Source organism: Coregonus lavaretus (genome assembly GCF_964263955.1).
Source record: "Coregonus lavaretus genome assembly, chromosome: 4".
Lineage (NCBI taxonomy): Eukaryota > Metazoa > Chordata > Actinopteri > Salmoniformes > Salmonidae > Coregonus > Coregonus lavaretus.
Window position 1 is genome coordinate 57,694,493 of NC_139991.1, and position 24,288 is coordinate 57,718,780.

The 24,288-nt window shown below is 42.8% G+C and overlaps 1 protein-coding gene across 6 annotated transcripts in view; it reads left to right on the forward strand.

Annotated features, from left to right (window-relative positions):
* Window positions 1–24,288, forward strand: part of LOC311127968 (microtubule-associated serine/threonine-protein kinase 1-like) — a 170,814-nt gene that overhangs the window by 136,746 nt on the left and 9,780 nt on the right. For 4 of the 6 annotated variants that reach the window (XM_084159879.1, XM_084159881.1, XM_084159882.1 and 1 more), the window contains 16 exons: window positions 887–1,096; window positions 1,576–1,677; window positions 2,143–2,275; window positions 11,692–11,753; window positions 11,841–11,932; window positions 12,998–13,206; window positions 13,453–13,591; window positions 14,028–14,160; window positions 14,433–14,598; window positions 16,213–16,314; window positions 17,301–17,423; window positions 17,529–17,644; window positions 21,642–21,763; window positions 21,988–22,196; window positions 22,423–22,626; window positions 23,364–23,590. In XM_084159879.1, the coding sequence (XP_084016005.1) occupies window positions 887–1,096; window positions 1,576–1,677; window positions 2,143–2,275; window positions 11,692–11,753; window positions 11,841–11,932; window positions 12,998–13,206; window positions 13,453–13,591; window positions 14,028–14,160; window positions 14,433–14,598; window positions 16,213–16,314; window positions 17,301–17,423; window positions 17,529–17,644; window positions 21,642–21,763; window positions 21,988–22,196; window positions 22,423–22,626; window positions 23,364–23,590 (2,349 nt within the window). The remainder of the gene's footprint in view (window positions 1–886; window positions 1,097–1,575; window positions 1,678–2,142; window positions 2,276–11,691; window positions 11,754–11,840; window positions 11,933–12,997; window positions 13,207–13,452; window positions 13,592–14,027; window positions 14,161–14,432; window positions 14,599–16,212; window positions 16,315–17,300; window positions 17,424–17,528; window positions 17,645–21,641; window positions 21,764–21,987; window positions 22,197–22,422; window positions 22,627–23,363; window positions 23,591–24,288) is intronic. The other 2 variants (XM_084159880.1, XM_084159883.1) reach the window with 1 other exon arrangement.

Below are 24,288 nucleotides of genomic sequence, written 5' to 3' on the forward strand. Positions count from 1 at the left end.
GAGAACAAGTTCTCATTTACAACTGCGACCTGGCCAAGATAAAGCAAAGCAGTGCGATAAAAACAACAACACAGAGTTACATATGGGGTAAACAAAACATAAAAGTCAAAAATACAACAGAAAATATATATACAGTGTGTGCGAATGTAGTAAGTTATGGAGGTAAGGCAATAAATAGGCCATAGTGCAAAATAGTTACAATTTCATATTAACACTGGAATGATAGATGTGCAAAAGATGATATTGCAGATAGATTGTAACTTCCATCAATGCAATTGTCTGCATCACTTCCAATCCCCCATATGTTTTTTTTCTTGCATATATATATATACACACACATACATACACACATACATACATACATATAAATACATACATACATATATACATATCCTTTAAAAATATATATTTCCCTTTATTACTTTCCAACCCCACCACCCCTTCCCTAATTGAAGTAAACTAGTGAACAACAATGCTTAGGCCTCTACTTCACCTTATACATAATATATACATTTTATGCACACAGTCAATTTGACAATAATTACTCCTGAACTTCCTCTACCCTCAACCTCTCCGATCATTTTCATGATGTCCATCCGGTTTGCTTCTATATGCCATATCTTTCTAACTTTGCTCTTTCACAAAAGCTCTCAACCTATAACCTATATACTTATTATGAACACAGTATGCTTTACATTAGTTATCTAGTTATCATAAGGTTTATTACACACAGTGACACACAGTGACAAAAGTTGCTATTTTTCAACCACTTCTAAACTTTTTACCCTCTCCTGACCACTTTTGCACCACTTTCTACCACCTTTAAACCTTTTTACCCAACATGTCCTCTCCTTCTAACCCTTTCCACCCCTCCATGTCTCTCCAGGCCACGGCCCAGATGGAGGAGAGGATCCAGGAGATCATCCGGACCAGCTCCCCGGAGAGCGTGCTGCCACTGGCGGACGGTGTGCTGGGGTTTGCTCACCACCAGATCATCGAGCTGGTCCGCGACTGCCTGGAGAAGAGCCGCCTGGGCCACGTCACCTCGCGCTACTTCTGCGAGCTCACCGACAAACTGGAGAGGCTCTTCCAGGAGGTGGGTGACACTATGGGTGCACCTCAATAGTGTAAAGTGGTTACCTTTCCTTGTGTCCTCTACTCCCATATTAATAATCTGGCATAATGAAGGAAAGTAGACGAGGAAAGGAAGCAATAAAGAGTACCTGCCCCACTTTAAAATACATCAACCTTTTACCATAGTAATAAGCGCAGTGTAATTACAATGTCGGTACACATTACTGCATAAGACTTTGTGATACAATCAAACAGATTATTTCACCAAAATGATTTGGTTTACAGTGCTCTCTTACCTCTACGGTATTCAAAGTAATTTTTGAAGCACTATTACAAATATAAATGTTCTGTATTGCTCAGCTTCATCTCCCGTCATGCAGGCTTGCTATGATAATCCCTCCCTCTTACTTAATGGTACTTCCAGTCCCGAGCACTGAGAAGCTCACAGGTCTGTATGAGATGTTGAGTGAGTGTGTTCTGTTTTGTTCTGTGTGTGTATAGTCCACGTCCCGGTCGGAGAGCCAGGAGGTGAACTTCATCAAAGAGCTGGTAAAGAAGATCCTCATCGTCATCGCCAGGCCAGCGCGCCTCCTGGAATGCCTGGTATGTCTCGCCTGAATGTTGCTAGTTAGCTACCAAGCACATGGCAATGACTTCTCACTGACACATATTACACTAATTATATTAGGGCCAGGAGTTTTTCCTGACCATGTGGTGTGACTAGGCAAATCTCTGGGCAATAATACTAAATATGTTTCTGTCCCATGGCTAATCAGAATTACACAAATGTCCATGTAGCTCTATCTAAACTAGGTTTGAAGAGGTATGTGAGGCATTTGACACACATCACATCCATGTCTCTGTTGTATAAAGAGGCTTGCGACCTGGTGACAAGCCATACAGATGCAATACATCCTCCTCTCGCTGCTGCTATTGATTGTTACATTGACATCACTGTCAACCCAAAGAAAAGCCAACAGCACTCAGACAATTCCTATTGAAACTTAAAACTAAGAGTTCCAGAAGTGTTGTAGTGAAACCTGTGTCCCTGTGTTGTCCTTTCCTCAGGAGTTTGATCCAGAGGAGTTCTACCATCTGTTGGAGGCTGCCGAGGGTCACGCCAAAGAGGGCCAAGGCATCAAGACTGACATCCCCCGCTACATCATCAGCCAGTTGGGGCTCACACGGGACCCCCTGGAAGGTATGTCAGGTTTGACCTTTTAAGAGTTGGGCAGGTAGACGGTGCCTAAACCATCATGAGTGGAGGTGCAACCAAACATCACACATTCAGAATGAAACAAGTGCTTTCTGCTGAAAGCTGCAAGGGCTATGAACTAATTCCAGTGGTGGACTGCATTATTCAAGTAATCAAGAAGTTTCTGAATATGTAGAAAATAACTTTTGTTTCATGATGTAAAACCTAAGATGTGCTAACCTTGATATTCATGCTCTACTGATGCCACTGGCTACTTTCCAATTGTTCACCCTTCTCCCAAAGTGTACACACCCCCTCATTGATTTAAAAGGAACGGGCTGGTGTGAGGAATATGGTGGAAACTCCCTCCAGCCATGCTTGCACCAATCCAATGCTTTTAACAGGATTCGTACAGTCATGGAAATCCTGGAAAAGTCATGGAATTTCAAAATGTTTTGGAAAATGATCCAATCTGAAACGTTTTGGAAAAGTCATGGAAATGTATTTCATAATTTCTCTTAATGTAATTGTTTTAGGCACAGTTGAATTTTTAAAAATCAATTAAATAAAAATCAACAGATAAGCCAGGATTGGTATGCACTTTAGCAAGTCTGTGATTGCGCACATCACCTGCATGAGAAGCTGCACCAGCTTGACCACCCTTGATTACGCCCTTGATTACATAACATTACAAACAAAAAATATTTAATGCCTTTTGAAATAATTCGCTCATTCAATATATCAAAGATATATTTTTTTATCTTTGATATATTGAATGAGCGAATTATTTCAAAAGGCATAAAATGTATTTGGTTCAAATGTTATACAGCAAGGGTGGTCAATCATCCTCCAGGAGAGCTAATGGGTGTTCAGGCTTTTATTCCTGTCCCCCTCTAACAAACCACATTTGAGAAATTAGCTGATCAACTGAACCTTGATAAACTGGCTTTGATGTGTTTGAGCAGGGCTTTATCAAAAGCCTGCACACCAGTGGTGGTCGGTGCCATTTAAGATGAGGGAGGATGATTATTTATTTTATGAGCATGGCCTTATTTCTATTACAGCATATTGGATGACTGTCATTCATATTCCATTCACCCAGTTCAATGTAACATCGATAGGTTTAGGCTACTACATGATACTCAAATTTTCCCTATACCCATCATGCGGTTGCTACAATCTAGCCTATGAATAAAAGTTTACAATGTAGGTGCACACAGGTCGAGAGAAAGATTTGAAGTGACAGACCTTGACACATTCAATACCGTCTTGAACACTCATGGCAGCATCTAGCTAGTTTTAAACGTTCCGTTTGCTTCCCTTTAAGAAACGTTTTTCAACAGAATCGGTGGAATGAATACACCCCTGATCACACGCAAACAGTTCACTTTCATAGCCACATACAAACAGCTCGTTGTATTCCTTCTCGCATCTACGCGCTCTCCTCCTCTCAACTTTTCCTTTCGCTTGTGGACTTCAATGCACAACACATCAGCTGTCTGTGACCAGGCGAAAAAACCTTGCCAAGCCAAGCCTTCATATCCGCTACCCACAGCCTATATCGTTGTCACCATATTAGCTAACGTCAAGTCAACATAGCTACTAGAACTAACGCGTTAGTAAACCCGCTACAATCATGCAGTAAGTCAGTAAGCAGTTTGGCTGTTACACCGGCGGGCCACGGTGGCAATAAATTAATAAAACCAAAAGCTTACCTTGACTTGGAAGGGTTCCAATGTTGGATAGTCATAGCCAGCTAGCTAACAAAGTATCCCTCTGTTTGAGCCGGGTGTTTGAGTAGGCTAAACTAGCTAGCTGAATTTGCTAACTAAGTAAGTGAAAGTGTTTTTTTTTTCTCTAAATATAGCTAGCTCTCTTTCTCTCTCGCTCCTTCATTTTTGAAGAAATTATTTATATTTGAGTCAACTACTCAGCACATTTTATGCACTGCAGTGCTAGCTGTAGCTTATGCTTTCAGTACTAGATTAATTATCTGACCCTTTGATTGGGTGGACAATATGTCAGTTCATGCTTGTCATAAAACACCCATGCATACCCCACAAAACACACCCATGCATACCCCACAAGACATGCCACCAGAGGTCTCTTCACATTCCCCAAATCCAGAACAGACTATGGGAGGCGCGCAGTACTACATAGAGCCATGACTACATGGAACTCTATTCCACATCAAGTGACTCATGCAAGCAGTAAAATTTGATTTAAAAAAAAGATAAAAATACACCTTATGGAACAGTGGGACTGTGAAGAAACACAAACACTGGCACAGACACACATGATAAGACACGCACTCTACACACACGTACACATGGATGTTGAATTGTAAATATGTGATAGTGGAGTATTGTCCTGAGGGAAAACACTAAATGTATTGGGTAAAGTGTTATGAAATGTAATGTCATGTAATATTTTAAATTGTGTATAACTGCCTTAATGTTGCTGGACACCAGGAAGAGTAGCTGCTGCCTTGGCAACAGCTAATGGGGACCCTTAAATACAAAAATACAAAATAATTACTGTGCAAGTCTATGTAAGGTGGTGAGAACTATGAGCCTCCTAGGTTTTGTATTGAAGTCAATGTACCCAGAGTAGGACAGAAGCTAGCTGTCCTCCGGCTACACCATAGTGCTACCCTTCAGAGTGCTGTTGAGGCTACTGTAGACCTTCATTGCAAAACAGTGTGTTTTAATCAATTAATTGGTGAGGTGAATAGATTTTGTAAAGTTTTATCTAAAAAGGATAACTTTTTAAATGTTTCACTTTTTATTTGTATGAAATTAACTGAGGAGGATGGTCCTCCCTCCTCTGAGGAGCCTACACTGCTGCACACACAGTAGCTCTCCAGACCAGTGGTGTGTATTCATGGATGCCAAGGGAAGCAAGGCTTCCCCAAAAGATTGACCAAGAAAAAAACATATAAAATAATTTTTCGTCTCTCTTTCATAATCAAAACAGTCAAAACAGTTCGCTGCTCTGGCACCCCAATGGTGGAACAAGTTCCCTCACGACGCCAGAACAGCGGAGTCACTGACCACCTTCCGGACACACTTGAAACCCTACCTCTTTAAGGAACACCTGGGATAGTATAAAAGTAATCCTTCTACCCCCCCTACCCCCCCTACCCCCCTCCCCCCCAAAAATATATATATATATATATATATATATATATATATATATATATATATATATATATATATATATATATATATATATATATATATACACACACACACACACACACAGTGGGGAAAGAAGTATTTAGTCAGCCACCAATTGTGCAATTTCTCCCACTTAAAAAGACGAGAGGCACACGTCATCATAGGTACACGTCAACTATGACAGACAAATTGAGAAGAAAAAAAATCCAGAAAATCACATTGTAGGATTTTTAATGAATTTATTTGCAAATTATGGTGGAAAATAAGTATTTGGTCACCTACAAACAAGCACAATTTCTGGCTCTCACAGACCTGTAACTTCTTCTTTAAGAGGCTCCTCTGTCCTCCACTCCTTACCTGTATTAATGGCACCTGTTTGAACTTGTTATCAGTATAAAAGACACCTGTCCACAACCTCAAACAGTCACACTCCAAACTCCACTATGGCCAAGACCAAAGAGCTGTCAAAGGACACCAGAAACAAAATTGTAGACCTGCACCAGGCTGGGAAGACTGAATCTGCAATAGGTAAGCAGCTTGGTTTGAAGAAATCAACTGTGGGAGCAATTATTAGGAAATGGAAGACATACAAGACCACTGATAATCTCCCTCGATCTGGGGCTCCACGCAAGATCTCACCCCGTGGGGTCAAAATGATCACAAGAACGGTGAGCAAAAATCCCAGAACCACACGGGGGGACCTAGTGAATGACCTGCAGAGAGCTGGGACCAAAGTAACAAAGCCTACCATCAGTAACACACTACGCCGCCAGGGACTCAAATCCTGCAGTGCCAGACGTGTCCCCCTGCTTAAGCCAGTACATGTCCAGGCCCGTCTGAAGTTTGCTAGAGTGCATTTGGATGATCCAGAAGAGGATTGGGAGAATGTCATATGGTCAGATGAAACCAAAATAGAACTTTTTGGTAAAAACTCAACTCGTCGTGTTTGGAGGACAAAGAATGCTGAGTTGCATCCAAAGAACACCATACCTACTGTGAAGCATGGGGGTGGAAACATCATGCTTTGGGGCTGTTTTTCTGCAAAGGGACCAGGACGACTGATCCGTGTAAAGGAAAGAATGAATGGGGCCATGTATCGTGAGATTTTGAGTGAAAACCTCCTTCCATCAGCAAGGGCATTGAAGATGAAACGTGGCTGGGTCTTTCAGCATGACAATGATCCCAAACACACCGCCCGGGCAACGAAGGAGTGGCTCTAGAGGAGATCTGCATGGAGCAATGGGCCAAAATACCAGCAACAGTGTGTGAAAACCTTGTGAAGACTTACAGAAAACGTTTGACCTGTGTCTTTGCCAACAAAGGGTATATAACAAAGTATTGAGAAACTTTTGTTATTGACCAAATAATTATTTTCCACCATAATTTGCAAATAAATTCATTAAAAATCCTACAATGTGATTTTCTGGATTTTCTTTTCTCATTTTGTCTGTCATAGTTGACGTGTACCTATGATGAAAATTACAGGCCTCTCATCTTTTTAAGTGGGAGAACTTGCACAATTGGTGGCTGACTAAATAGTTTTTTCCCCCACTGTGTATATATATATATAAAACAAATGGAAATTAAAAATATACTCTAGAAACAAAAAACATAATATATTTAAAATAAAAAAATAGAATATTGAAAAGTGGTTGTCCCACTGGCTATCATAAGGTGAATGCACCAATTTGTAAGTCGCTCTGGATAAGAGCGTCTGCTAAATGACGTAAATGTAAAAGTATAATTTCCCTTCAATTTGCAAGAGGCAGAATGTATCTCACCGGAGAAAGCATCCGAGCGAGCGACGCAGTGCCCCTCGGTCTCTGTATGTGTAGACTATCTATCTGATGCGGTCTAGTCAAAAAGAGTATGACATTGTATGCAAGGGAAGCCAGCTAGCTATTGGCCTCCCTTGATTAATTTTTTAAATAAAATAATAGCCAATCAGCGTTGAGCTAAACTGAGTGAGCTCAACTGTGAATGGTCCTAGCGCACCAAAAAAAAAGTGTCAAGGGAAGATAGTTTGGATTTGGCTTCACTCCAATCACATCACATCGAGAGCAATACCTCATTGACAGAAAGAACTTGAATTGTTGCATCTCGTTGTGTTGTCCTCCGGTGGCTGGCTGGCTAGCTAGCTAGCTAAAATTGGCCCTTTCCTAAATTAACCATGGATGGAGATAGGGATTTGGACTTGTAGTTTTACTTAATTCTCCGTAAGCCAATTATTGTAGCGGCGATTCTGATCCAACCATAAATTCATACATTGTGCCCCTGGCCTGAGAGGATGGAAGTTCAATATGTAGCTAGATGTAGAAGGCTAATGTTAACTAGCTAACGTTGCACATGAAAGGAAGTTAGGCTAGCATTTTAGCCAGGTAGCCTAGGACAACAAAAAATTTAAGCATGTACTGTATGACAGAGCCATAGACCGTATTGTCAACATGAAAGAGAGGAGGATGGCATTGCCGTTGGCATTTCTCTACAAGTAGGGTGAGTTGTGTTTTTTCGACTTGCATGCACGCACACACACACGCAAATCGGAACCATGGACAGCCACATCATATTTAGCTTACGTTGATTGGACTAAATAGTTTTTGGTACCCTAGTTGTCACTGTATTAGACTAAGCATAGATGATTTTATGATTTTGTAATGTTGAAGTTGAAATAGTGGAGGCAGCTTCTGTTTTCTTTGCGACTTGCGGTAACTCTCCGTATTTCTAAATCAATAGTTGTTTAGTAGTGCGAAAATGTTGCAAACATTAACTTGCTTGACGATGCTGTAGGTCATGTAACTGTTTTTATTTTATTGTTTCAGCCTTAGGCCTATATATCACGGTTGCAAGGCATATGAACTAACAGGATTTTTTCTGGGTTGGCTTCCCCAGTATTTCTATTTATTATGGATCCCCATTAGCTGCTGCCAAGGCAGCAGCTACTCTTCCTGGGGTCCATCAAAATTAAGGCAGTTCATACAATTTTAAAAACATTACAATACATTCACAGATTTCACAACACACTGTGTACGTGTGTGTGTAGTGCGTATGTTATTGTGTGTGTATGCATGTGCCTGCACCTATGTTTGTTGCTTCATAGTCCCCGCTTTTCCATAAGGTGTTTTTTAAATCTAAATTTACTACTTGCATCAGTTACTTGATGTGGAATAGAATTCCATGTAGTCATGGCTCTATGTAGTACTGTGCGCCTCCCATAGTCTGTTCTGGACTTGGGGACTGTGAAGAGACCTCTGGTGGCATGTCTTGTGGGGTATGCATGGGTGACCGAGTTGTGCACCAGTAGTTCAAACGGACAGCTCGGTGCATTCAACATGTCAATACCGCTCATAAATACAAGTAGTGATGAAGTCAATCACTCCTCCACTTTGAGCCAGGAGAGATTGACATTAATATTAGCTACTGTTGTATCAATATGTTTTGACCATGACAGTTTACAATCCAGGGTTACTCCAAGCAGTTTAGTCACCTCAACTTGCTACATTTCCACATTATTTATTACAAGATTTAGTTGAGGTTTAGGGTTTAGTGAATTATTTGTCCCAAATACAGTGTTTTTAGTTTTAGAAATATTTAGGACTAACTTATTCTTTGCCACCCACTCTGAAACTAACTGCAACTCTTTAAGTGTTGCAGTCATTTCAGTCGCTGTAGTAGCTGACATGTATAGTGTTGAGTCATCCGCATACATAGACACACTGGCTTTACTCAAAGCCAGTGGCATGTCATTAGTAAAGATTGAAAAAAGTAATGGGCCTAGACAGCTGCCCTGGGGAATTCCTGATTCTACCTGGATTATGTTGGAGAGGCTTCCATTAAAGAACACCCTCTGTGCTCTGTTAGACAGGTAACTCTGTATCCACAATATAGCAGGTGGAGTAAAGCCATAACACATACGTTTTTCCAGCAGCAGACTATGATCGATAATGTCAAAAGCCACACTGAAGTCTATCAAAACAGCCCCCACCATCTTTTTATCATCAATTTCTCTCAGCCAATCATCAGTCATTTGTGTAAGTGCTGTGCTTGTTGAATGTCCTTCTCTATAAGAATGCTGAAAGTTTGTTGTCAATTTGTTTACTGTAAAATAGCATTGTATCTGGTCAAACACAATTTTTTCCAATAGTTTACTAAGGGTTGGTAACAGGCTAATTGGTCGGCTGTTTGAGCCAGTAAAGGGGGCTTTACTATTCTTAGGTAGCGGAATGACTTTTGCTTCCCTCCAAGCCTGGGGGCACACACATTCTAGAAGGCTTAAATTGAAAATATGGCAAATAGGAGTGGCAATATCGTCCACTATTATCCTCAGTAATTTTCCATCCAAGTTGTCAGACCCCGGTGGCTTGTCATTGTTGATAGACAACAATAATTATTTCACCTCTTCCACACTCACTTTACGGAACACTTTACTTTCATAATTTGGTCAGATATACTTGGATGTGTAGTATCAGCAATGGTTGCTGGCATGTCATGCTTAAGTTTTCTAATCTTGCCAATGAAAAAAATCATTAAAGATGTGTAGTGATTTTACCCACGCACCGCTACTGCTCCAGACTGTGGGTTGACCACGTTTTTTTATACAGTTGCCTAACAGGTATTTTACTTTGTGGGGGGTTAAGTGCCTTGCACAATGACTGGAGATAGTACATGGGATCAGAGAGCAGCCTCTGTTTCGATACCACATATGCTTACGTTTTTTAATGTAAATAGAGATGCCGTCAATTGTTAGTCATGGAAATGTGGTGAAAAGTCATGAAATTCAATCTGTCAAAATGTGTATGAACCCTGTTTTAAATGAATGAGGGGTAGTGAATGAGTGCAAACTTCTGGAGAAAGGTACAGAATCGTAACGCAGCCATTGTATTGCATCCAATCACTTCTCGCGCTTTGTTCTCGAAGCACCTGTCAACGCTACATTGATGACCTGATGAGAATATGATAAGGATAAGATTTATGATCGTGAATCTACTTCACCCAACCAGCTTCATCAGAACACTTCAGCCTAAATTGGTTTCTTGATCTCGTTTCAGTGGAGGAGAGGAGTCATCGGAAAATAATTTCACATTTTAATTAACGTTATGTTTCTTGTGAAACTCCCTCCGTAATGTACTGAGAGAAAATACTTCTATGATAATTGAAAAAATCCTAATTATGTTTTGGATATTGCGGTCTTTATTAACGTTTTGAAAGCATTGCCGGAGCAGAAAATCAGTTTTTAGAGAAGATGAATGACTTGTATTACTACTACAGAAGAACTAATACTAGAAGTACCAGCTACCCAATGACCAAAATATTGCATCAGCATTACAGGTAACTTTTCTAGCAATGCTAATATTGTACAAGATTAGAGAAGTTTTAAGACAAAGGTGGTGTGGAGTAATGTCATGTACTGAACTGACTGCCATCCTCTGGTCCTCTGTAGCTCAGCTGGTAGAGCACGGCGCTTGTAACGCCAAGGTAGTGGGTTCGAGCCCCGGGACCACCCATACACAAAAAAAAAAAATGTATGCACGCATGACTGTAAGTCGCTTTGGATAAAAGCGTCTGCTAAATGGCATTATTATTATTATTATTATTTAATGTGCCTCTCCTCTCTCCATTCAAACCCCAGTGTTCATTCTGACTAATTAGGAACGAATGGTCTCCCTATAGAGCTGAAACAGATCGACACACAGACTGGCTCACTAACCTCCGTCCTCATTGGCCAATGTCTCTCGACTCATTTCCCCTGGGCCTATCCTGTGTGTTTTTCTTGCCCAGTAGCCTGGAGCGCTGGAAGCAGCCTTCTAGGCAGGGACAAGATGCTAAGTTGCATTGGAAATGTGTTGGACGACCGAACAACCCCCTCCTGATTCGCTAGCTCCTGCTGTTCATACAGCGCTGATGGGAAGGGATGGACACACACGTGCATATGCGCATGTACATGCAAGACACACACACAGGAGTGTTCTGGAGTTGTGATTTTCTTAATGGATGTCCGACATGTGTTTGTGTTGCTGCCACTTCTGGTTTCCACCTCATTTCCTCTCCTTTAGGATTTCTCAGACTCCGCTCAACAGACTGATGTGTGTTAATATACAGTACTCCCTATAGGCTTTGACTAAATGTCGGGGTATAGATAAGACATCTGGATTCAAAGGGCACTGTTTTGTGTCTGAAGGTGAAAATGCTGAAATGGCAAAGTCGAATGAAATGCTGACGTTGTTCCTCTCTGTCCCGCACCTATAGAAATTGCTCAGATGACCAGTTATGATAGTGGGATCGCTGAAACACCCGAGACAGATGACTCTGTGAGTTTTCAGCATTTTTATTCAAGTTTTAATTGCAGGTTAGATGTATTTCAGTAGAATAAAGTTTCTCTCCTCTCGTCCTCCCAGTCCCAGAGTCTGAACGCGGCCCTGCGATCCCGACGAAAGCCCTGCGAGATGGACTTTGAGATGAACAAACTCATCAGCAACGGAGCCTACGGGTGAGAGCATCCTCTCTGGTGTCAGTCAGAACGGTTATGATGGAATCCTACTCTGTTTAAGCTGTTATTTAGGATTTTAATGGGATATGTAGTCCCGTGTAGCTCAGTTGGTAGAGCATGGCGCTTGCAACGCCAGGGTTGTGGGTTCGATTCCCACGGGGGACCAGTATGAAAATGTATGCACTGACTAACTGTAAGTTGCTCTGGATAAGAGCGTCTGCTAAATGACTAAAATGTAAATATGTGATTTGGATTTACTAAAAGGGAATCTTTCACTCATGTTTACCATCTCCAATTCATGGCCCTGTCCTGTTTTCTTCCTAAGCCATAAATAAGTCTGTACCGCGGGACTGACAATGTGTTCCCTCTCCAACAGAGCTATGAATGTGTGATTTCAATCCATCTTTATAGTGTACAGGTAACTGCCAAAATAAAGGAAAAACTTGAGTAAATGAGGAATACAAAGTATATTGAAAGCAGGTGCTTCCACACAGGTGTGCTTCCTGAGTTAATTAAGCAATTCAACTCCCATTATGCTTAGGGTCATGTATAAAAATGCCCAGTTGACCATTATTTTGGCTGCCATGATTGGAAGAAAAGATCTCAGTGACTTTGAAGGAGGTGTCTCAAAGGAGCATAGGGGGTTTAAATGGTGTGTGTCTCAGTCACCAGATCTCAACCCAATTGAACACTTCTGGAGCGGTGCCTGAGACTGCGTTTTCCACCGCCGTTAACAAAAAAACAAATGATGGAATTTATTGTGGAAGAATGGTGTCGCCATAGAGATCCTATTATATTACTATTCTAATTCCTAATTATATGGGTGTCGCATCCCTCCAATAGGGTTCCAGACACTTGTAGAATGCCTAGGCGCATTGAAGCTGTTCTGGCGGCTTGTGGCCAACACCCTATTAAGATACTTTATGTTGGTGTTTTCTTTATTTTTGCAGCTACCTGTATATGACTAACAATGTCATTCTCTGACAGAGCAATATATGCTTGATTTACCTCAACCTGTACTGTGTGTCTGACATATTGTCTTCTCTCTCTCTCTCTCTGTGACAGGGCTGTGTATCTGGTGCGCCACAAGGAGACCAAGCAGCGCTTCGCCATGAAGAAGATCAACAAACAGAACCTGATGCTGAGGAACCAGATCCAGCAAGCCTTCGTGGAAAGAGACATCCTGACCTTCGCTGAGAACCCCTTCGTGGTCTCCATGTTCTGCTCCTTCGAGACGCGACGACACCTCTGCATGGTCATGGAGTATGTGGAAGGTAGGCAGCCATTTCTAATTCTTCTTTCTTACGGTACCAAAACTGTGGAAGACAGAAAGCTCACACCTGTGGGGATAAACTGCTCTAGAAATACTGGTTAATGTTGTTCTGCCCTATTATTTTCCAAATGTATTAACAATTTTGTGTTGGGATTAATCATATGTCGAAGTACTTCATTGTAGGATACAGTATTTTAATGTCAGAATTAACTCAGTAAGCCAATTCTCTGTGTCTGTATGCCATTAGGAGGTGACTGTGCCAACCTGCTGAAGAACATGGGCCCCCTGCCTGTGGACATGGCCAAGATGTACTTTGCTGAGACGGTGCTGGCACTGGAGTACCTCCACAACTATGGCATAGTCCACAGGGACCTCAAACCAGACAAGTCAGTCTCTAATATCTCTATAGTATATTCAGCTACTGAGAATGTAGATAGATATAGCCTGATCTCAGATCTGTTAGTGCTGTCTTACCATGGTAAGACAACACATGTCATAGGAGTTGGCAAGACCGCATGAACAGATCTGGTAAGACACCCTTCAGACTGCTGATCTTTGCGTTTTTAAAATAGTCACTTGGGTCATTGATGTCTATCAATCACATTTGTTTTATAAAGCCCTTCATACATCAGCAGTTGTCACAAAGTGCTTTACAGATACCCAGCCTAAAACCCCAAAGAGCAAGCAAAGCCGATGCAGAGGCACATATGTCATTAATCTACTTATCGTACCAACTGAGCGAGATTTGGAGATCTATCTTCATTGGCTTCTATGTGATGGTTGTGTCGTTCTCTCCCCCCCCCCCCCCCCCCCCCCCCCCAGTCTGTTGGTGACCTCCATGGGCCACATCAAGCTGACAGACTTTGGGCTGTCCAAGGTGGGCCTGATGAACATGACCACTAACCTGTATGAGGGACACATAGAGAAGGACGCCCGAGAGTTCTCTGATAAACAGGTACAGTGTGTGGAGATGGATTGGCATTCTACCTACAGTATAGGCCAGTCTTTCTCGCTCATTTATAGTTTCTCATAATTAAAACAAGCAAGCAGAGAGAACATGACAGTTATGGTATCCAGTTTGAACACTGTTCGAAGAGCTCAGATTGTGAATACCTACAGCTTTCAGGTTTTTCTTTTTCAAATAGGACATTTTCAAGCCGCAACGTTTCACCAAAACATACTACTAGTATAATGTGTCTATACCTGTTGCCTTCTGTCTGTGTGTAGGTGTGTGGGACCCCAGAGTACATCGCTCCAGAGGTAATCCTGAGACAGGGCTATGGGAAGCCAGTGGACTGGTGGGCCATGGGCATCATCCTCTATGAGTTCCTGGTGGGTTGCGTACCCTTCTTTGGAGACACACCGGAAGAACTGTTTGGACAAGTTATCAGTGGTCAGTTTTACTCTTATCTCTTTTTGAGTTGACATTTGGGGCGAATCCAAAGTTCCAATTAAGTCGAAATTTCACTTCCCATTGACATCAATGCATGACTAAGTAGGAGAAAAATCTGATGGCCTTTATCCCCAGTGAATAGGAAAGATTGGCAATATCTAATTAAACAGTATGGAATGGATGGTGCCAATCTATCCAATTTATTTGGGATCAAGGCATGTTATGCACAAAACAGATGGTGTGGGATGTGGACTCAGCTCGACATTAGAACAAAATACATTTCTCCAATTTATGAAAACATCCTTCCTTATGGCTGTTGTGTTCAAGCCTTTTTACATTTACAGTACATTATGCTGAATAAAGAAATAAGACCTTTAAACATGTCAGCAGTGGAAATTCTTAGAGAGAAGAGTCTTTACAGTATACAGAGAACCTCAGAGTGCCCCCTTTATCTATCCTATGAAAATTAATGGTGTGCAATGACAGATGTGGTGTGCTCTATATCATGCCAAATTCCTTACGGACGTTGTTTTCTAGCCATTTTAAGTGTATAGCACAGACATGGTGTATTCGCCTACTTGTTCTATGCAACGAATAAGAAAAAATAGTTTAAAATGTCAGCATGTTCTTAGAAAACTGATCCTCTACACAGAACCCCGATCTATCCTATGTTAATTAATGTGGTGCCATGACAGATTTGGTGTGCTCTCCATCATACCAGGCCATAGGGACCCAGTGTTAATTAAAGGGCTCTGAACACACTGAGCTGAATGCCACGCTGCTCAGGCCTGAGGGCCATCATGCATATTCATGCCTCACTCCCAAATTTGATTAAAATGGGGGCCACATGGCGCCAAAGAGACAACCGTGGCATGGCACAGACTCTACTGGTGTGGCGCACACTGGTATTTTTCAACTGTTGCTAACGGTCTACACCGGTCAAACACGCATGAACAGACTCACACAGACACATTGAGGTACACACACAAACATGGATAACACATTATTCTAGTACTGGAGAACAGACACTCATGAATTTCATTTCTCATCCTTGAGGGAGTGAAGGTCACCAATTTCTAAATGTAATGATGTGAATAATAAACAATATGCCCTTTGTCTGAGGAAGTGCTGAATAGCATGCATTAATCAGATTATTTACATTTATTATTGTGGGACTGTTAAAACTGTGGCTAACTGCTAGATAACTCAGTATGTGTTGTCTATGGGATATTGCTAACTGCTAGCTAACTCAGTATGTGTTGTCTCTGGGATATTGCTAACTGCTAGCTAACTCAGTATGTGTTGTCTCTGGGATATTGCTAAGTGCTAACGAACTGAGTATGTGTTGTCTCTGGGATATTGCTAGCTGCTAGATAACTCCGTATGTGTTGTCTCTGGGATATTGCTAACTGCTAGCTAACTCAGTATGTGTTGTCTCTGGGATATTGCTAACTGCTAGCTAACTCAGTATGTGTTGTCTCTGGGATATTGCTAACTGCTAGCTAACTCAGTATGTCTTGTCTCTGGGATATTGCTAACTGCTAGCTAACTCAATATGTGTTGTCTCTGGGATATTAATAAGTGCTAACAAACTGAGTATGTGTTGTTTCCCAGATGAGATCAACTGGCCGGAGGGAGAGGACGCTCCCCCTGCTGACTCCCAGGAACTGATCACCCTGCTACTCAGACAGAACCCTCTGGAGAGGATGGGCACAGGTAGGCATAAGTTGTGCACAACACATGCCACACACAAATACAATTTTCACACTACTGAGCCAAGCTGTACTGGGCTGGCCTGGTATCGGACAATGTATAAAGAAGATACCTAAGTCAGCAGAGTACAGTTCTGGCACAGTTATGTGGGTTACTTTTAGTTTGTTGAAACTCAGCACAGGGCACAAATGAACCTTTTTACTGTTAAGAGGTTGAAGGTGTTCAAAAGTTTACAACCAGTTATGACCTACCAGGGAGCATTCTCTCCCCTCAGTTAAAATAGTCCAGTTACAGACAGTGGTATATTGCCATAACTCTCCATGTTCCTTCTCATCACAGTGCATTATTTAAACATACGGGGGGATAAATGGGGTCAACCAAATAGGCGGAACAGTTTATCACATAACCACGCTGCCTTATGAATGGGCCCCCTCATGAATGCCGACCTGGACAAGGTCACACATCATCAGCGTCTGCGGATCGTAAACATTGTCCCTGACTGGAGACCACGGGCCGCCCACTTTTTGACTACGTCTAAAATGGCACCCTATTCTCTATATAGCCCATAGGGCTCTGGTCAAAAGTAGTGCACAATATAGGGAATAGTGGGCCATTTAGGGTGCAGACTTTGTCTCCTGCATAGCAGATTCAATCTAATCAGGTTACACAGGACTGCATTCATCAGAGCCAATCCCCCGGGTCGGGTCGAACCATTCAGCAGGCGGCCCTCCGTCTCTTCCTCAAAGGTCACCGGCAGGAAATTGCACTGCATAATTTATGGCCGGTGATACGACTGTTGGGTGCCGGCCAATGATAAAGCGAGGAAGAAATGTTAGCGTCTGCACTTCTTCCTTTTGTGTTGGGGCAGTGGCACCACTGTACAATGTCAACCTTTATCTTATGTGTGCAAGATATCTGTGTATCTTTGTGAGTGTCTGTATGTATATGCATGTGTTCATAATGTGTACTGTATGTCCATCCATCCTTAGGTGGTGCATATGAGGTGAAGCACCACCAATTCTTCCACACTCTGGACTGGGACAGTCTGCTGAGACAGAAAGCTGAGTTCATCCCTCAGCTGGAGTCCGAGGACGACACTAGCTACTTCGACAGTGAGTCATCTTCCTGCTCTCAAAATGTACACTAACCTATATTATAGAATACAGCCACTTTGAAAGTGAAAGTTAGGAAAGATGGTGACTGTTTTATCCCCACAGCTCGATCAGATAGGTACCATCACCTGGAGACAGAGGAGGAAGAGGAGGATACCAATGATGAAGACTTCAACGTGGAGCTACGTCAGTTCTCCTCCTGCTCTCACAGATTCTCCAAGGTGGGTTGTCATTCTTTCTCTTTGTACTTTCTCTCTCGGTCTCTCTCACTCTCTCTCTCTCTCTAAATTACAAAACATTCGCTCAAGGCATTACTGCTCACTCACTTCCATATCACTCCATATGATTGAAAAACAGTGGTGGATCAATGAGGTAGTTACCTTCAACATAAAATGTATGTAGTTCATACAAATATCTGCAATGCTTTCAATGAAAACCCAACATGATTGATTTGTTTCATATGGAAAAGACTATCGTTTGGTCCATAAAACAACCTTTGCATCTTTCCCCCCAACCCCCTGCAGCATGTTATGTAGAGCTCGGCTTTGCATACATTTTCTGCTGCAAATCAGATCTATTTTGGTAGAACGTAGAACACAATGCAAACACACACACAGAGACTTGCACGCATTGTTGTGCTGCATTGCAGTACGCTAAGCCTCTGAAAATAATGCACAAAGTGCCTTCGAAGGCGGGAGAATGTCTCAGAGGAAGAGTTTTTGTTCTGTTACCTACCTAGATCTTTTTGAATTTTTGTTACCCACCTTTTTTTTGTACACAGCCTGGTAGTCTAACCAGTGGCTGCTGCCACTATTTTGGAACCACTGACTAGTTTCTATGGTATCAGACTCTGTGTCCCAATACTGAAGGGATATATTGATGAAAGTGATGGTGTTTAGGTGTAGTAATCTTGTCCTCCATGAGGACAGTCTGTAAGGTCTCTGTCTGTGTGTCTGTCCCTGCATGGTGTTCAGGTATGTAGCCCTTTACACTCGTACCCATATACGGGTTGAAAATGGCAGATTTGGTTACTGATAAACAACTATATTGGAACGCAGTGGCAGTACAGTAACATGCTATACAAGAGGGCTGTGACTATACCAGTATCACACAAAGCAGTTCAAACTCTTTGGTCCTTTAAAAACCTGCTGTATGGAAAGTATTGTGTGCTTATACTTTGGAAAATAAATACATGTGACTCTGGATGACAACATAATGATGTTTGTTTCCAACATTAGGGCTGTTTTCCTAAAGAAGTTAAATCCGCTTCGTGTTTTGTTTCCTTGCCACAATACTAACGAGTATCGCAATACTGGTATCGTCCTGGCCTTACTATACATAACTTAACAGCTCTGTATGGGTTTTGACTGACAACCGTTCTGAACTTGAGCACGTCGCGCGACAAGAAGTTGCCCCCATCCCTCCCTCTAATTGGGCAACTTTTGCAAATGTTTTGTTGTATGAGTGAAGGAAATGCTGTAAATTTAAGAGGACTTGATGTATTTTGAAAGATGTTGAGGATTATAATAAATACCGCTTTGATGTGATACAAGCAAGCCAAACATACATTGAGTCCAAATGTGCACTTTACATTTCCATATCATAACTCATGTCATATACAGTGTCAACGTTTATGATTACTATGTTTGATGTACAGTTACAAGATGACATGTCGTCATATCCTGTTTTTTCTGAACAGAATGAGCCTATTGCGAAGAAAATTTGCCGCGGCACGCGCACCTTAATGCACTCATGACTCCTTTCTGTGCGCACCAAAATTATGATGCGTTTCCCTGAATTGCATCGTGAAAGCCTAAAACTGTACAATCTTATTTTATAACTTAGCTAGTCATGTTGGCAATAGAACAGGCTTTCAAATTATGCCCACCTGACCCATATTGCGATTTCTAATGGATAATTGTGTGATGGCGAGGATGCAGGGTTGTGTTCCAAACAAAAGAACTACAAGTGCACTTGCTCTGGTTCAAGTGTCAAACTCATTCCATGGAGGGCTGAGTTTCTTAATGTTTTCGCTCCTCCCTTGTACTTGATTTGATGAATTATGGTCACTAATTAGTAAAGAACTCCCCTCACCTTGTTGTCTAGGTCTTATTTGAAAGGGAAAAACCAAAAAGCTGCAGACACTAGGCCCTCTATGGAATGAGTTTGACACTCCTGCTCTAGTTCCTTAACGACACAGCTAAGAGAAAGAAAATACACTGCTAAAAAAAATAAAGGGAACACTTAAACAACACAATGTAACTCCAAGTCAATCACACTTCTGTGAAATCAAACTGTCCACTTAGGAAGCAACACTGATTGACAATGCATTTCACATGCTGTTGTGCAAATGGAATAGACAACAGGTGGAAATTATAGGCAATTAGCAAGACACCCCCAATAAAGGACTGGTTTTGCAGGTGGTGACCACAGACCACTTCTCAGTTCCTATGCTTCCTGGCTGATGTTTTGGTCACTTTTGAATGCTGGCGGTGCTTTCACTCTAGTGGTAGCATGAGACGGAGTCTACAACCCACACAAGTGGCTCAGGTAGTGCAGCTCATCCAGGATGGCACATCAATGCGAGCTGTGGCAAGAAGGTTTGCTGTGTCTGTCAGCGTAGTGTCCAGAGCTTGGAGGCGCTACCAGGAGACAGGCCAGTACATCAGGAGACGTGGAGGAGGCCGTGCAGCAGGACCGCTACCTCCGCCTTTGTGCAAGGAGGAGCAGGAGGAGCACTGCCAGAGCCCTGCAAAATGACCTCCAGCAGGCCACAAATGTGCATGTGTCTGCTCAAACGGTCAGAAACAGACTCCATGAGGGTGGTATGAGGGCCTGACATCCACAGGTGGGGGTTGTGCTTACAGCCCAACACCGTGCAGGACGTTTGGCATTTGCCAGAGAACACCAAGATTGGCAAATTCGCCACTGACGCCCTGTGCTCTTCACAGATGAAAGCAGGTTCACACTGAGCACATGTGACAGACGTGACAGAGTCTGGAGACGCCGTGGAGAACTATCTGCTGCCTGCAACATCCTCCAGCATGACCGGTTTGGCGGTGGGTCAGTCATGGTGTGGGGTGGCATTTCTTTGGGGGGCCGCACAGCCCTCCATGTGCTCGCCAGAGGTAGCCTGACTGCCATTAGGTACCGAGATGAGCTCCTCAGACCCCTTGTGAGACCATATGCTGGTGAGGTTGGCCCTGGGTTCCTCCTAATGCAAGACAATGCTAGACCTCATGTGTCAGCAGTTCCTGCAAGAGGAAGGCATTGATGCTATGTACTGACCCCCCCGTTCCCCAGACCTGAATCCAATTGAGCACATCTGGGACATCATGTCTCGCTCCATCCACCAACGCCACGTTGCACCACAGACTGTCGGCGGATGCTTTAGTCCAGGTCTGGGAGGAGATCCCTCAGGAGACCATCCGCCACCTCATCAGGAGCATGCCCAGGCGTTGTAGGGAGGTCATACAGGCACGTGGAGGCCACACACACTACTGATCCTCATTTTGACTTGTTTTAAGGACATTACAGCAAAGTTGGATCAGCCTGTAGTGTGGTTTTCCACTTTAATTTTGAGGGTGACTCCAAATCCAGACCTCCATGGGTTGATACATTTGATTTCCATTGATAATTTTTGTGTGATTTTGTTGTCAGCACATTCAACTATGTAAAGAAAAAAGTATTTCATAAGATTATTTCATTCATTCAGATCTAGGATGTGTTATTTTAGTGTTCCCTTTATTTTTTTGAGCAGTGTAGTTTAAGACTTCCTTGAGTCTTAAAGGTGCATCAAAATTACTTAGCACACTTTGGAGAGGTGTGGCCACTTGGAGACACCAGTTAGTCCTCTCATCAAACCCTTGTAATTTATTTGTCTTATGTTGCACATACCCCACATTATCCAGGAATATTCTTATGTTACTGAATGTATCCAGAGCATTTTCAGATTTCATTATCAACAAATGTGGCTAAAAGTACAGTAAATGTAAAATGCTAATAAAATCAAGTGTAATGTTTCGATTCAGTCTTGTCAGGTGAACTTTTGTCCTAAACTTTGGTGTAATAATTTTCCCATAATCTCCAAACTGTTCCCTTTCAATTGCTACCATTGTTATGCATATGCTTTTCTTCTGTAAGAAACATTTCAATTTAGCCCTATCCATATAGGACAATTCCGACATGTAAAGGATGAACTGTCTGTGTGGTGTGTAGGTGTACAGCAGCTTGGACCTGTCCCGTGGCCAGCTGGAGGAGAAGGGAGAGACGGAGGAGAAGAAGAGTGAGAGCCCTCTGACTGTAGACTCTCTGAGCTGGACACCAGAGTTCACTGAAATGTACGCTCCACAACATCCCTTCTGTAATATTCAAATTATCTGTTTTCACACACGTTTGGTACACTATTATTTAAGTTCGCCACTATTGCAAGGTCTCAGAATACATTAAGACAAAGATGGCAATGCATAACCCGCTTATATTAACCCAATTCATCAGTACAACATCTATAATACAGTTAGCTGATGGTGCTTGATATTTATCCATTCCTCCTTTCTCCCCCCAGGCCCTCCCTCTCCCATTCCTCAGACACCGAGAGCCCCAGCATGGGCCCTCGCCCACCCGGCCTGCTCCCCAAGTTTGCCATCTCGGCCGAGGACGGAGACGAGGAGTCCCTGGTCCTGGGGGACCCCACCAAGTTGGCCTTCTCCATAGGAGAGGATGATGCTGACGCAACCACCCCCGGGAGCACCCACAGCGGGGCTACCCTCTCTGGTATGGAGGCTTGGAGCACTGGTTAGCGCTGATAGAAGATATAGGGATAATGCTAAAGAATGGGCATCATGTTGGGTGTTGAAGACTGTGGTTCAGCTGATATTCAAGAGCAGAAAAGTAATGATATGGGTATTACGTGGAGTTGTTTCAATCTTTTTAATGTGCCTGACTAACTAAAATAAATATGGGACATCTCTGACATTGTACCTGTTCTTTTTTTGGTAAGTAGGTAGTTTCTCTGAGCACCTGGACATGCATCCCTCTAGAGGGGAGGGTGTAGACAGCCCTGACTCCTCCTCCAAGACCCCCATGGACCTGGGAGGCCAGCATGGCAGCCTGCGGCCCGATAGACATGGGGAGAAGCATGGTGTTGTTGCCAAAGTCCCCAAGTCTATCTCAGCTAGCGCCCTCTCCCTCATGATCCCTGGAGGTGAGTCAGAGGATACACCCTACCCCTGCGATCTCCAGCATTTCGATTTAAGGATGGTTAGAGAGCAGGATGGGGAGGGAGAGCTAGCACAGAACAATGGACAGAGAGGAGTGTGAAAGAGATGAGGCCATTAGATCTGTGTGAAATTGGCCTGGCACGGCTCCTGCTGGGAAGAGGCTACAGTTTATGGAGTGGCTGTGAATGCAGTAGCGCAGAAGAGGAGCCTCTGAGGTAGTAGCTGAGAGATACGCACCCTAAGGGTAAATCCCTCAGGTCTCACTCCCAGCAGGGGCACAGTGATTCCAGGCTCCCAGGCTACTGAGGGGAGAGCTACAGGAAGACCGATCAATAGAAATTACAATAGCGGTCTTTGTATGTGTGTCTGTGTTTTAACCTTTAAATGAACCTCCACTGGGTATTTTGGTTTGAAGAATTGGAGAATTCACTCTAAAATTAGGATAAAAATGGATGGTGTGTTATTTAAAAACGTCTATGGCAACATTTATTTTGCTCTCACAATGTATCTGGCACATTCCCAGATTAGTCCCTTGATTGTATCACAATTACCACATTTTCCCTAGTAATAATGCCCTTCATTAATGTGTGTCTCTTAGTGATACAGATATCATTAGAATTGTCTTTCTCATTGTTCCAGATATCTTAAAGGCCCACTTTGTGAAATGTACAGCCGTATTTAGTCATTTTAAAATGATTTATATTTGTCTGTCTTGCTCCAGATATCTTCGGGGTGTCCCCACTGGCCAGCCCCATATCCCCTTACTCCCTCTCCTCGGACCCCTCCTCTCGTGACTCCTCACCCAGCCGAGACTCCTCCCTCGGCGTCATCAACCCTAGGCAGCCAATCATCATCCACAGCTCGGGGAAGAAGTTTGGCTTTACGCTGCGGGCCATCCCGGTGTATGCATGCGATCGTGATGTCTACACAGTCTACCACACAGTCTGGGTAAGAACTTTACTTTACTATACTTGACTGACTTTGTCCCCATGGGGACATTTTGTTGCAGTGTCATGTAAACTCAGCAAAAAAAGAAACGTCCTCTCACTGTCAACTGCGTTTATTTTCAGCAAACTTAACGTGTAAATATTTGTATGAACATAACAAGACTTGTATGAACATAGTTTAGATCAAACTGAACAAGTTCCACAGACATGTGACTAACAGAAATTGAATAATGTGTCCCTGAACAAAAGGGGGGGGGGTCAAAATCAAAAGTAACAGTCAGTATCTGGTGTGGCCACCAGCTGCTTTAAGTACTGCAGTGCATCTCGTCCTCATGGACTGCACCAGATTTGCCAGTTCTTGCTGTGAGATGTTACCCCACTCTTCCACCAAGGCACCTGCAAGTTCCCGGACATTTCTGGGGGGAATGGCCCTAGCCCTCACCCTCCGATCCAACAGGTCCCAGACGTGCTCAATGGGTACAGGGGGTGGCTTGGGTCTAAAATTATTTTGGGAGCCTTTTTGGAGGGCCTTGACCTTAAAGATCTCATCCAGGCCTGTCTGTTTGACTCCAAGTACCTTGCTTGCTGTGGTGATAATCCTTCTCATCATATTTCTCTGGCTGACAGTGGCATTGCCAAACCAACAAACAATACAAAAGTTAAAATACTCAGAGTCAGTTTAGTACAGTTAACATAAAA